Source organism: Nycticebus coucang, chromosome 4 (genome assembly GCF_027406575.1).
Source record: "Nycticebus coucang isolate mNycCou1 chromosome 4, mNycCou1.pri, whole genome shotgun sequence".
Classification (NCBI taxonomy): domain Eukaryota; kingdom Metazoa; phylum Chordata; class Mammalia; order Primates; family Lorisidae; genus Nycticebus; species Nycticebus coucang.
The window spans coordinates 113,549,608-113,564,286 of record NC_069783.1 but is presented as its reverse complement, the minus strand read 5'-3'; the positions used below and the strand labels follow the sequence as shown (position 1 = coordinate 113,564,286).

General features: G+C 45.1%; 1 protein-coding gene across 1 annotated transcript; it reads right to left on the bottom strand.

The window, feature by feature from the left end:
• Nucleotides 1-10,535: 10,535 nt before the first annotated feature.
• Nucleotides 10,536-12,269, bottom strand: IL31 (interleukin 31). Its single transcript, XM_053589369.1, has 3 exons — nucleotides 12,254-12,269; nucleotides 11,950-12,098; nucleotides 10,536-10,865 (listed from the first exon to the last, which is right to left on the bottom strand). Exons 1-3 carry the CDS (start codon nucleotides 12,267-12,269, stop codon nucleotides 10,536-10,538), a joined length of 495 nt encoding a protein of 164 aa, XP_053445344.1.
• Between the last annotated feature and the right edge of the window lie 2,410 nt (nucleotides 12,270-14,679).

Genomic DNA, 14,679 nt, shown 5'->3' with positions numbered 1-14,679 from the left:
TATTATGCCACAGCATTCTCTACCCAGGGCGACAGTTTGAGACTGTCTCAAAAAAACAAAAACAAAAACAATTACTGTGTGACCCAGCAGTTCCACTCCAGGGCATATACCCATAAGAAAGGAAAACTGGGACTCAAACTGATACTTGTATAAAATTTCCATCAAAGCATTATTCACAGCAAATGTGGAAACAACCCATTTCCTGAAACTGATAAAGATGAATGGATAAACCAAATGTGATACATCCATACACTAGAATGGAATTCAGACACAAAAAGACATGGAACTCTGACACGTGCTCCAACACACGTGAACTTATGCTAAGTGAAAGAAGCCAGACAAAAGAGCAAATACTGTGTGATTCGGTTTATATGAAATTTCAGAGTAGTCAAATCCATGGAGGCAGAGCACTTCAGTGGAGGCCTAGGGCTACTGAGATTGGAAGCACGTGGGTAGTGAATGCTAACGGGTGATAGAAATGTCCTGGAATAAGATAGGGTAGTTGCACAACTCTGTGAATACACACACACAACCGCTAAATGGTATGTTTTAAAGAGATGAAGTAAGTTTTCTGAGGTTACATCACATACAGTAAGTAGAGGACCAGAAACTGAAACTCAAGAATATCTGCCCTTAACACTAATGCTGAGGGAAATGTTTCTGGAGCCATCGAATAGTAAATTACTAAAATTGGGATCCTGAGACTCAGAATTGTCATCCTGAATATTCTTTCTCATTCTACTGTAGTTTTAGATAGTGTATAACAGGGCTGAAAGAAGTAATACTCCATGGATTTTACCGAGAAATTGGTATACAGGGAGTCACTTTGATGGGCTGCTTTGCCATTCAGTGGGGAGATCTGAAGACCACATGTAGAGTTGTGAACAGCAGACTCCAGCCTCACTGCAGAGATCAGTGAGAAGGAACACAAACGTCACGGACCCACTGCTGTGGGAAAAACCCTGGGGGTGCGGCTGAATATTTCACCCTTACCATGAACACCCTTCAAGACCTCTCCATTTCTCATCTTTTTTCCTCCAGCTGCCACTTTTTAAAATTTAAAATCATGTTATTTATTGGTTTCTAAAATAATACTAATTTTAGAAAATTTGGAAAATACATAAAAATATAGCGTGGGCATGGTGACTGGTGCCTATAATCCCAGCACCCTGGGAGGCTGAGATGGGGGGATCACTTGAGGCCAGGAGTTCAAGACCAGCCTGGACAACATAGCAAGACCCCCATCTTTATGAATTTTTTTCTTTTTTTTGAGACAGAGCCTCAAGATGTTGCCCTGGATAGAGTGCCATGGCATCACAGCTCACAGCAACCTCTGCAACTCCTGGGCTTAAGAGATTCTCTTGCCTTAGCTTCCCAAGTAGCTGGGACTATAGGTGCCCACCACAACACCTTGCTATTTTTTGGTTGTAGTTATCATTGTTGTTTGGCGGCCTGGGCTGAATTTGAACCTGCCATCTCTGGTGTATGTGGCTGGCACCTTAGCCACTTGAGCTACAGGCGCCGAGCCGATCGTTATGAAATTTTTAAAAAAATTAGCTGGGCATGGTGATGCATACCTGTAGTCCCAGCTTCTCAGGAGGCTGAAGCAGGACAATCACTTGAGTCCAGGAGTTTGAGGCTGCAGTGAACTATGTTTGGGCCCGGGTGACCCTGTCTCTGAAAACATATATGTAGATAAAATTATCATCCTGCCCAAAGATGCTTTTTGCAATGTTGCTCTCTATCCATATGTAAACTAGATATAGACACAAATTTTTTAACTCAATTAGGGAGATCATCATAACCTGCTTTTATAAATTAGCATAGTAGGAGCATCTTACCATGCCATTAAATATACTTTGAGAAAATGATTTTTTTTTTTTTGAGACAGAGTTTCTTACTTTGTCACCCTTGGTAGAGTGCTGTAGCATCATAGCTCACAGCAACCTCCAACTCTTGGGTTCCAGTGATTCTCTAGCCTCAGCCTCCCAAGTAGCTGAGAGTACAGGCGCCCATCACAACGTCTGTCTTTTTTAGAGATGGTGTCTTGTTCTTGCTCAGGCTGGTCTCGAACATGTGAGCTCAGGGCAATCTACCCACCTTGGCCTCCCACAGTGCTCGGATAACAGGCGTGACTCGTGGTGCCCAGCAGAGAAAATGATTTCGATTGGCCACATAATGTCCTTGCATAGAGAGACACCATGGTTTGTTTAGTCATTGCCTTATTTTTAGTAATTTGGGCTGTACAGTGGCTGTGAAAATGTGCTTCTTTGGGAAGTATCGTTGACTGAGGCCCCAGCTGCCGTGCTCTGAAGTCCAGCATCCGGTCTTCAAGAGGCATCACATCCTACTGCTTTTCCCAGCTAATGACTGTGCGGCAGAGTGGTGAGGCTGGGAGACATGGCTCCTCCGATGAGTGACTGTGGCTTGATGATTTCTCCACAGCCCTCCGGACAGTCCTGGGAGAGCACAGACTCTGAAACACTGCCTCCAGCCTTCCCTTCACAGAGCGTCAGACTCCGCTGTGGTCAGTAAGCTCCCTCGCCTCCTCCCTCCTCCTGCTCCCCCATTTCCCTCCCAGGCTTTGAGGTTGATAAATGTCTGACTGAGAATCCCATCTCAGTCTCTGCTTCCCAGGACCTGGACTAACACAGGCAGCTTCCACTTCTGTTTGCTTGTCTGGTTTTGATGTTACCCTTAATGCTGTTATGAGCGTGTAAGTGTGTATATCTTGTCCATATCTGTGATATCTGCTTAGGAAATTATGTTAGGATAGAATACCAGGAGAGGGTGGCTGGGTGAGGGATATAATCCTTTTGTAAGACTGTGATACATATTTCCAGATGTGGCTGAATAGGCCTTTCTTGTCTTCAGCCATTTTAAAAAACTTTATATATATATATATATATATATATTTTTAGACTGTGATACATATTTCCAGATGTGGCTGAATAGGCCTTTCTTGTCTTCAGCCATTTTAAAAAACTTTATATATATATATATATATATATTTTTTTTTTTTTTTCAGACAGAATCTCACTCTGTCACCCCTGGTTAGAGTGTAGTGGCATCATACTCACAGCAACCTCCAACTCTTGGGTTCAAGTGATCCTTTTTCCTCAGCCTCTCAAGTAGCTGGGACTACAGGTGCCAACCACCATTCCCAACTGGTTTTTCTATTTTTAGCAGAGACGGGCTCTTGCTCTTGCTCAGGGTGGTCTTGAACTCCTGAACTCAAGGGATCTATCAGCCTCAGCCTCAGCCTCCCAGAGTGCTAGGATTACAAGCTCCTCACTAGGCCTGTTGTCTTCAGCCTTAACATTTGTAAAAAACCTCTGCTGGTGTAACAGTCATGTAAAACTCCCGGGTATTATTTGCCTTTTTGGTTACTTATGAGGTTAAGCCCAGTTTCACGTTTACTGGCTATTTGGTTTCTTGTTTTACATGCTTACTTTCCCCTTTCTTCTCTCCCCTTGTCTCAATCTTTCTATCATTATCTGATGGCCTCCTCTATTTTCTTTTTTTCCCCCCACATCTCTTAATTCTCCAGAATAAGAAAATGATAAATGTTTAAACTTTTGTTCTTACAGCTCTTCCCTGCTCTTTTCTTATAAATTTGGCAAGTTTAAGCTCATAATACTTTTGACTTCTCTCTGATCCTTGATTATTTGTCTTATTTTATTTTCCCCTATCAGTTAGTGGGAACTGATTTATTTTATTTTATTATTTATTTATTTATTTATTTTTGAGACAGAGTCATACTTTGTTGCCCCTGGTTGAGTGCCCGGGCGTCATAGCTCACAGCAATCTCAAACTCTTGGGCTCAAGTGATCTTTTTTTTTTTTTTTGTAGAGACAGAGTCTCACTTTATGGCCCTCGGTAGAGTGCCATGGCATTACATAGCTCACAGCAACCTCCAACTCCTGGGCTTAAGCAAGTCTCTTGCCTCAGCCTCCCGAGTAGCTGGGACTACAGGCGCCCGCCACAACGCCCAGCTATTTTTTGGTTGCAGTTCAGCCGGGGCCGGGTTTGAACCCACCACCCTCAGTATATGGGGCCAGCGCCCCATCGACTGAGCCACAGGTGCCGCCCTCAAGTGATCTTCTTGATTCAGCCTCCCCAGTAGCTGGCAATACAGGCACCTGCCACAACGCCTGGCTATTTTTTTAGAGAAGGGGGCTTGATCCTGCTCAGACTGGTCTTAAACTCCTGAGCTCAAGCAATCAGCCTCCCAGAGTGGGAACTTGATATTTAAACATTATTAGTTTGGACCATTTTGATCACAAGATATGCCCTGGGAATTGTTCGGTGTCTTTTTGTCTTTTTCTAGGTTTTGGCAGATTAACACCAAAAGAAATTCTAGTTATTTAGGAAGCTTTTTAGTTAAGTTCCAGATAACTTAGGATTTATCACACTTATGGCCTGTGGTTGGCTCTGTCCTATGCTGTTGCTGTCAGGAAAGGCAAATATGAATTAAGTTTTTTTTTTTTTCTCTTGCATAACGCTGTGGTAAGTGATCTGGATATAGAGATGAATTTCTGCCTCTGATCTGCTTCCCTTTCTCCCCTCCAAATTTTTCTCGTTTCTGAGAACCTGTAGAGAAACTAGACATCCAGGCAAATGTCACCGAACCACCTGTATCAGGCCACAGCAGCTTGTAAAGAGAGTAAAAGGAGTAGGGTATTGATACTTAGATGAATCTTGAAAATACGCTAAGTGAAAGAAGCCAGCCACAGAAGGCCCCCTGTCGTGTGATTCCATTTATATGAAAGGGTCAGAATAGGCAAATCTGTAGATGCAGAGAATTGTTTAGTGGTTACCAGGGTTGAGGGTGGGGAGCAAGGGAGGAGCTGGATAATGAGTACAGAGTTTCCTTTGGGGATGATAAAAATGTTCTGGAATTAGATAGTGGTGATGGTGACACAACTGTTTTTCTGAAAATTTCATGCCAGGCACGGTGTAATCCCAGTACTTGGGAGGCTGAGGTGGATGGATTGCGTGAGCTCATAGGTTCGAGAACAGCCTGAGACAGAGTGAGACCCCGTCTCTAAAAAAAAAAAAGGAAGAAGCTGGACATTATGGTGGGCACCTGTAGTCCCAGCCACTTAGGAGGCTGAGGCAAGAGAATCACTTAAGCCCAAGAGTTTGAGGAATTACTGTGAGCTCTGACACCATGGCACTCTGCTGAGGGTGACAAAGTGAGACTGTATCTCAAAACAAACAAAGATGAAATTGTACACTTTATTTTTCTTAGACAGAGTCTCACTCAGTTGCCCTGGGGTTGACTGCTGTGGCATAGTAGCTCACAGCAACTTCAAGTCTTACGCTCAAGCGATCCTCTTGCCTCAGCCTCCCAAGTTGCTGGGACTACAGATGCCCGCCACAATGCTATTTTTAAAGATGGAGATTTCGCTTTTGCTCAGTCTGGTCTCGAACTCTAAGTTCAAGCAATCCATCCACCTCGGCCTCCCAGAGTGCTAGGATTATAGACATGAGCCACCGCGCCCGGCCTGAAATAGTACACTTTAAACAGATGAACTTGATGGTATGTAAATTATGTCAATAAGTCTGTTAAAAGTGCTGATTCCTGAGCCCAGACTCACTAAATCAGAATCTCTGGGCATAAAATCCAGGAATCTGCATTTTACTCAAACACCCCAACAGAACCAACTATATACTTTGTTTAAAAATCAGTGAGAATTTCAAGACAGTGATGACAGCAGAGCATTAACGTATGCTCTGGGCCCGTGTGAGCTCAGGGCTTGGTGACTGCACAGGTCACAGGCCCATGAGGCTGGCCCTGTACTCCGAGGCAGAGTCTAGGGCGCTTCACCCACCGCACAGCAGCTGGGTCTGGTTAGCAGGTGCGCATCTTCCTCCGAGATGCTACAGATGGAAGGGCTGGGAGTGGGTGAGGAGAAATCTGAAACTTCAGAAGGTTTTCACTCCCTGTAAGAGCAATGAGGTGGTTTTAGTCAGAAGAGCACAGCAGAGCCCCCAGTCAGCAGCTGAGTCATCTCCAGACCTGTGGGATTTCAGTGATAAAAGAGAAAATCTGAGGCTGGACCAGGTCTGCAGAAAATCCTGTGTGAGCCCATCACTTGAGCACTGGTCACGGATGCCTCCGCTGATTGCAGCACAGTGGGAATTTACTAAAGGTAACAGGTCGCTCATAGAGTCGCCTCTTGCTTATGGGGGACCTGTCCAAGTGGGGGCACTAGGCAGCCTCCGCTGCTCCAGAGACTGAATCTTGCTGCTGTTGCCCCCACTCCCTGCAATGATTCACTCAACACCGTCCCTGCTGCTTCATGTCACCTGCTCCCGGTCCCCAGTCTGATGGTACGGCTGCAGTCACATGCCCACACCCTAGTGCAAGGGCAGCTGGGCAGCCACGGTCTCCACTGCACTCCAAATATGATTCTCAAACTATCAAAACATAACCCTCATACAGCATGGGCATGGCTCAAGGTTTTATTTTAGTCATTATTGAGGGAGTCAGCACAACATGGCTGATTCAAAGGAGGAGTGAGAAACTAGGATCCGTCTCATCTGTCTTTCTCCTGTCAGTGGAGGAACTGGATGCTGGAATCAAACAGTTCAACTGGCCAACACCTGCAGTCAATACAAACATAACCTTTAGAATTATCTTCTCTACTTGTTAGAAATCTTTTGTCCATTTTATCCATTTTCTCTAAGTTCAGAGACCTTGGGACCTACTTGATAATACCACATAATATGTCAAACAGTAAGTTCCATTCTTTTTTTTTTTTTTTTTGTAGAGACAGAGTCTCACTTTACTGCCCTCGGTAGAGTGCCGTGGCATCACACGGCTCACAGCAACTTCCAGCTCTTGGGCTTATGTAATTGTCTTGCCTCAGCCTCCCGAGCAGCTGGGACTACAGGCGCCCGCCACAACGCCCGGCTATTTTTTGGTTGCAGTTTGGCCGGGGCTGGGTTTGAACCCACCACCCTCGGTATATGGGGCTGGCGCCCTACTCACTGAGCCACAGGTGCTGCCCGTAAGTTCCATTCTTGAAGAGCAGGACTGTTTGATGGAACATGCTGTGGTAATAGGTGTGCTCCATATCTTCGCTGTCCAAAATGGTACCCACTGGTCATTGTGCTATTAAGCACTTGAAACATGGTTAGTAGCTGGGCATAGTGGTGGGGCATCTGTAGTCCCAGCTACTCAGGAGGCCAAGGTAAGAGGATTATTTGAGCCCAGGAATTTGAGGCTGCAGTGAGCTATAATTATGCACTGGACCAAGTCATAAAAATGTGGCCAGTGAGAATGAGGGACTAAAAAAAATATTTTTTTGAGACCAAGTCTCACTTTGTTACCCTAGGTAGAGTGCTGTGGCATCATAGCTCACAACAACCTCAAACTCTTGGGCTCCAATGATCCTCTTGCCTCAGCTTCCCGAGTAGCTGGGACTACAGGTGCCCACCACAACACTTGGCTGTTTTTTAAAGACAGGGTCTCTCTTTTGCTCAGGCTGGTCTCAAACTCCTGAGCTCAAGTAATCCACCTGCCTCAGCCTCCCAAAGTGCTAGGATTACAGGCATGAGTCACTGTGCCTGGCCAGGAACTAAAATTTTTTTAAGTATTTTATTTTATTAAGACTGAGTCTCACTATGTCACCCTTGGTAGAGTGCTATGGTGTCAAAGCTCACAGCAACCTCAAACTCTTGGGCTTAAGCAATTCTCTTGCCTCAGCCTCCCAAGTGACTGGGACTACAGACAACCACTACAATGCCCAGCTATTTTTGTTGTTGTTGCAGTTTTCCTTGTTATTTAGCTGGTCTGGGCTGGGTTTGAACCTGCCCATCCTAGGTGTATGTGGCTGGTGCCCTAACCACTGAGCTACGGGCGCTGGAGCCTTTAGTATTTTATTTTGAAATTTTATACTTTTTGTTTTTATTTTAAAATGTTTTATTTTATAATTTTAGATTTGTAGGAAAGTTGTAGATAGTACAGAGAGTTTCCACCCAACTTCTCCTAAGTGATAACATCTTGTGTAACCACAGCACATTTATCAAAAACAAGCAATTAACACTGGTACAATATTGATAATTAAACTATCAGCCTAACTTGGATTTTTATCAATTTTTACACTAATGTTCGTTTTCTGGTCCAAGATTCAATTTTGGTGCTCACATTGCATTTAGTCCTTGCATCTCCTTAGGCTGCAATCTGGACAGTTTCTCAGTCTTGCCTTGACATCTTGAAGCATGCTGGGCAGCGGATTGTGAATATGACCCTCAGTGTGGGCTGGCAGTCTCCTGTTGAGACTGGGATGGTGGATTTGGGGGAAGAAAACCATAGAGAGGCAAGGGAGGTGCCATCTAATTGTGTCACAACAAGTGCATGATAACGGACATGGTGGGTGATGTCCACCTGGATCGCTGGCCAGAGATGATGTTGTCATGGCTGTCCCCATCACTTTGCAGTTTTTTCTCCTGTGCTCTGCTCTTTAGAAGGGAGTCACCAACCCCAGCCTACCTTCCAGGGAAGGAGAGTAAGCTCCACCTCTTGGAGGGAGGAATATCAAAGAATTTGTGGACACATGTTAATACCACCACCGTGATTCATAAATATTTTGGGGAAGAGACTTTGAGGCTGTGCAGATTTCCTGTTTCTCCTTAAAGTTTCACTCACTAATTTTAGCATTCTGTGGATCTTGCTCAAGACAGTTATTGCTGTGATATTCTAATGATGATGTTCTGTTTCCGTAATTTCTCTTATATTTATTGTTTATTAATTAGAATTCTGTAAGGAACATTTGTCCCCTCCCCAATTTATTTATATAGTGAACTATTTATTTCTACCATGATGGACTTGTGGATATTTATTCTTTAAAAAAACATATGGTCATGCTACTGCCTTATTTCTCGGTTTGGGATAATTTTTATTTTTCTTTTCTTTCTTTTTTTTTTTGACACAGATTCTCTTGCCTTTGCCTCCCAAGTAGCTGGTACTACAGGCACCCACCATAACACCCAGCTATTTTTTTTTTGTTGTTGTTGTAGTTGTCATTGTTGTTTGGCAGGCCTGGGGTGGGTTCGAACCTGCCAACTGTGGTGTATGTGGCTGGCGCCCTGGCCGCTGAGCTACAGGTGCCAAGCCTGGGATAATTTTTTCAATGATAGTAAAGATGTTCTGATATAGGACAGTTAAAAAAGATAGATGTCCTCCACAGTGGGCGTTTTTGGGAGGATCACCATAACAATGTCATTGGAGATGAGGATATTTGGGGCCAAAAAGCCTGGTGTGGGACTAGGGGTAGAAGGACCCACAGAAGTAAGAATGAGAATTGTAAGACTGATGTCTCAGAATCCTAACTGCACCCCCCCCTTACAGGTGGACTTGTGCAAATCACACTTTTGGGTCCTGAGTTTCCCCAAAGAAATGATGAAGATGAAGGTTCAGTTCACTCAATATCAGTGGTTCTTAGGCTCAAGAGTATATCCGAATCCCAGGAGGGTTCATTAAAACACACGCTGCTGATTTTTCTCATAGACTGTCCACTTCAGTAGGCCGGTGGGGTGGGGAGAGCAAGGATTTGCCTTTCTAAAACATAGCCAAGTGCTGGTTCTGGTCTGGAGGCCAGTCTTTGAGAACCATTAGTCCAGTGTTTTCTAAGAACCTTTAACAACTTTGGACTCAGCCCTTATTCAGATGACAAAATGTTTGGACCTGGAAAGATGAAGTCATCTCTGAGGGCCCTGAAAATCCAGTGGGGACTCCTGCAAGGGAGCCTGCTCTGTGCCACACTTGTCACCAGATGCCTCTAAGACCCAGTCACTGCCCAGGGAAAGACAAAGGGTGGAAAGAGTGACGATAAGCAAGCTAGAGTCTGGGTTCTACCCCTGAACAGCTGTGTGGCCATCAGCCAGCGACTAAATAGCTTCCTGCCTCAGTTTCCCCACCTGTTAAAAGAGGACAGTGATCGTACTTACATGACCTGGCATAAAGTAAATGCTCAGCACAGTGATTGCTGGGTCACTATTTGTTACGAAGTCTGCCCAGTGAGGGGAATGGCAGTGGCGGAAGTGATCCCCACTTCTAGAGCACACCCTTCTCCATGATGCAACTCCATCCAGCCTGGATCCCTACTCACCAGTTTCAACCCTCTCACAAAATCCAAAACAGACGATGAGAAAAAAAAGCCCAATATAATTTATTAAATAGATTCCATGGGCTCCTCCAAGGAGCATTAATAACTCAGTACAATAAATATCAATAAATTAACAAAGCTGCCACCACCTTCCCTCACAAGGAGATGGTGACAGTAAGGTTTAAGACTGAAGAAGAAAAACATTCCATAAATACCAAGACTATTAACGATAATAATCATTTTCATGTTAATTCATAAATGTCAATCTCAACCCTCCTGATAATGGTCCATCTGAGGGTTCATTGGGATTATTCACTGGAAAAATGTACTTAATGAATCACAGCAGAGTTCTCACCTGTAGCTGTCAGTCATTTTTTTAAGGCTTCATAAGTTCCTGCCATTCCAAAAGGAATAGGTCTAGGTGGCCTGTTGGGCTTCAGAGTTAAAGGACTTAAGTACAAGATCTACGCACTCCACAAACTGTTGTAAGATAGTCAAGATGAAGCGTTTTTTTTCAAAGGCAGCTTCAGGCATAGAAATGTTTGTTTCTGGAGCATTTTGAAATGCGAGTTTGTCGAGATGTTCTATGATTTCACCAGTAGTAGTTGTGTTATCGCTCAATGGTCTGATCCTCCTGAGATATGTCTGAACGGCTGAGATGTTGATGTTGTTTGGTGGTTGGGCATTGGGGATGAAACATGGTAGTGTGTAATTTGGGGATGTTGACAGCTTCTTTTCTCCCTTCCTCTGTAGAACAAGGAGAAGAAATGGGGAGCATTAGATTTGTAATACAACTAGAAATCCTAACAGCTAATGCTCAGTGCTTCCTCTGCGACCCACCTGCTTCCTACATTATCTAATCAGTGTGACAACCCTATGCGGCTATGACCATCATTGGTCCCCTTTCAGCTGGTTTATAGAGCTATCCCAAGGTGGAGGAGCAGACCCTGCATCCTAGCCCGGGTGTGGTGCAGTTCCGAAGCCCATGCTGATAGCCACTGCTCTGTCCTGCCTCCTCTGCCCCATCAAGCTGAGGACTGCACAACCTTCTGAAATCTACTATTAAGTGCTGGGGGTAGAGTAGTGAGGAGGGGAATCAGAGCACATTCGGGCTAACCTTTGATTTGACCCCTTTGTGAGTGCATTTTTTTGAGACAGAGTCTCATGTCACTCTCAATAGAGACTGTGGCGTTACAGCTCACAGCAACTTCCAACTCTTGGGTTTAAGCTGTTCTCTTGCTTTGACCTCCCAAGTAGCTGAGACTACAGGCACCCACCACAATGCCCAGCTATTTTTTTTGGTTGCGGTTGTCATTGTTGTTCAGCAGGCCCAGGCTGGGCTCAAACCCACCAGCTTCAGTGTATGTGACTGGTGCCCTACTCACTGAGCTACAGGCGGCTTCGTGAGTGCATCTTTATATTTATAAAGATGCCATCTGGAGGCTCGGTGGCTGTAGCATATGCACCAAGGGTGGCGGGTTTGAACCTGGCCTGGGCCAGCTAAACAACAATGACAATTGTAACCAAAAAATAGCTGGATGTTGTGGTGGGCACCTATAGTCCCAGCTACTTGGGAGGCTCAGGCAAGAGAATCGCTTAAGCCCAGGAGTTGGAGGTTGCTGTGAGCTGTGACGCCATGGCACTCTACCGAGGGTGACATAGTGAGACTCTGTCTCAAAAAAAAAAAATGCCACCTTGGCCTGTCTAGTTGTCTCCTGTCCCTTCCTGCATATCCACAGCCCTAACTTCAGGTCTGGATAGACTAGCTTCTTCTTGGGGGCAATGGAGGGCGTTTTTGAGAAATTGGAAAAGAAATCTTTAGGGTACTTACGAAGTTTTCCAAAAGTATCTTCGACAAGAACCCTAATTCCTCGACTATATGCTTTTCTTCGTTTGATTGTAGAGAACGGATAGGAGACGTGTGGGAGCTCAGCCAGCTTCCCACACAGCAGAGCAGAAACAGGGCAGACATCGTGGGTCCTAGAGAAAGAGCAGTGCTGTGAGGTGCGTGGATCTGACGCCTCTGCCCACCCCAGCTCCATCGCTGAAGCCCCCCTTTCTAGACTCTTCCTCCCTGGCGAAGTAAGACCATGCATAAGACACAGCAGGCCCCAGAGCACCAGCACCGCCTGTACCTGTGCGAGAAACCATGGCAAGTGAGCACGAGGCCTGCGTCCGTGGCAGCTTCTGGAGCCAGATGAGTTCGCCATGGCGGCCGAGAGCTATATAAAGGGCCAGCGTGAGGAAGAAGAGTAGTCATTGTCCCGCCCATGACAAAATCATTGCTTATCTTTTCTCCAGAAAACACACTTTCAAAATTCTGCCGGCAAAGGCTGAGAGAAAGCAGGGCTGGAAGGAAATGCTGAGGTTACCCTCAAGGTAGCAGATGCCTGACGCAGTGCAAACGCACACACACTGCACAGGAAGGCACTCACATCTTTGCCAGTTCTTGGAAAGAGTTTTTCAATTTGACTATACAAAAATTTGAAGCCCAGGCACAATTACAAAGGAACAAGTGACTTACAGAGTTGAGGGTCAGCGCCCCACAGGGAATTTCTGGGGAAGTCATGTTGAATGTGTGGAGGTGCAGAGCTCCGTGAGATGTGCAGAATGTGATGTCTTTGGAAACTTCCGCAGCTTGCCCGTGCTAGCGTGCGAGAATGGCCCCCTTGTCTTGAGTGGGAGTGAGTATGGTGAACCCAAGGCTGCATCTCCACTCCACTGGGCCTTCAACATCCCTGGACTCTCAACTATGTCTTCGCAACCCCAGGGCCCAGAACCAGAATCTGTGCTCACCACTTGTTTGTTGATGTCTTTTATTCATATTTCAGGTGTCAGCTTTGACCATGCCCTCTTCTAGGGTCTCAGGAATGGCAGGGAATGAGTTAGAAAAAGTCCCTGCCTTCCTAGAGCTGGAGTTGTAGTGGGGAAGGGGCAGATACAACATTCATCAATACATAACAAAGTACCAGGCAGCAATAAGAGCTATAAAAATAAAACAAGGTGGGGCAGCGCCCGTAGCTCAGTGGGTAGGGCCCTGGCCACATACACTGAGGCTGGCAGGTTCAAACCCGGCCCAGGCCAGCTAAAACAATAATGACAACGCAACAAAAAATAGCCGGACATTGTATCTTAGTTGTAGTGCCTGTAGTCTTAGCTACGTGGGAGGCTGAGGCAAGACAATCACTTAAGCCCAAGAGTCTGAGGTTACTGTGAGCGGTGATGAAATGACACTCTACCCAGGGCGACAACTTGAGACTCTGTCTCTAAATAAATAAAACAAGGTTTGTGCTGTGAAAAAATTTACAGATAATTAATTAAATTATTTTCAAAAGAAGTCAAGCATAGTAAGTTATATATACTTTTTTTTTTTTTAACTCTTTCTTTCTTTCTTTTTTTTGAGACAGAGTCTCACTCTGTCGCCCTTGGTGGAGTGCTGTGGCATCACAACTCACAGCAACCTCCAACTCTTGGGCTTAATCGATTCTCTTGCTTTAGCCTTCTGAATAGCTGGGACTACAGGTGCCCACCACAACACCCAGCTATTTTTTGGTTGCAGTTGTCGTTGTTGTTTAGCAGGCCCGGACTGGGCTCAAACCCACCACCTTCGGTGTATGTGGACAGCGCCCTATTCACTGAGCCACAGGCACTGAGCCTTACACTTTCTTTTGATCAACATACTTTAGGTGTGCGGTGGAAGTTTAACTATAGGTTCAAGTGTGCCATGAGATAAAAAAGGTTGAAAAACACTGGGTTAGAGAGTGACAGGTGAGATGCTTTAAGTCAAGTGATCAGAAAAAAATAAAATCTATCTGAAGAAGTGACGTTGAAGTTGAAACCTGACAGGTAAGAAGGAGCTGGGCTCCGGAAGATCTGGAGAAAGAATGTTCCAAGCAGAGGACAGTAATGCAAAAGCGCTCAGGCAAAAGTGAGCTTGACTGTTGTTCATGGTAGTTGGAGCGAAGTCAGGCCGTGATAAAGAACTTGGGTTTTATTCCAAGTGTGATGAGACACCACTGTATAGTTTTAGGTAGGGAAATATAGCAGAACTGCACACACATTTGTTTTTTGTTTTTTGAGACAAGGTCTTGTTGTCACCCAGGCTAAAGTGCAGTCTCATTGTCATAATTCACTCAGCCTCAAGATCCTGAGCTTAAGTGATCCTCCTGCCTCAGCCTCTTCAGTAGCTAGGACTATAAGCATGTACCACCACACCCAGCTTATTTTTTCTTTTCTATTTATTTATTTTATTTATTTATTTATTTATTTTGAGACAGAGCCTCAAGCTATCACCCTGGGTGGAGTGCTGTGGCATCATAGCTCACAGCAACCTCCAACTCCTGGGCTCAAGTGATTCTCCTGCCTCTGCCTCCCAAGTAACTCGGATTACAGGCACTCGCCACAATGCCCGGCTATTTTTTGGTTGCAGCCGTCATTGTTGTTTGGCAGGCCCGGGCTGCATTCGAACCCGCCAACTCAGGTGTATGTGGCTGACGCCTTAGCTGCTTGAGCCACAGGCACTGAGCCTTCTTTTCTATTTTTTTTTTAGAGACATCATGAC

Excerpts from the sequence above, each read along its gene's own strand:
- IL31 (XM_053589369.1), bottom strand. Across the intron at positions 10,866-11,949 it reads AGATACTTTTGGAAAACTTC|AGGAAGGGAGAAAAGAAGCT; the intron begins GTAAGTACCCTA and ends CTTGTTCTACAG.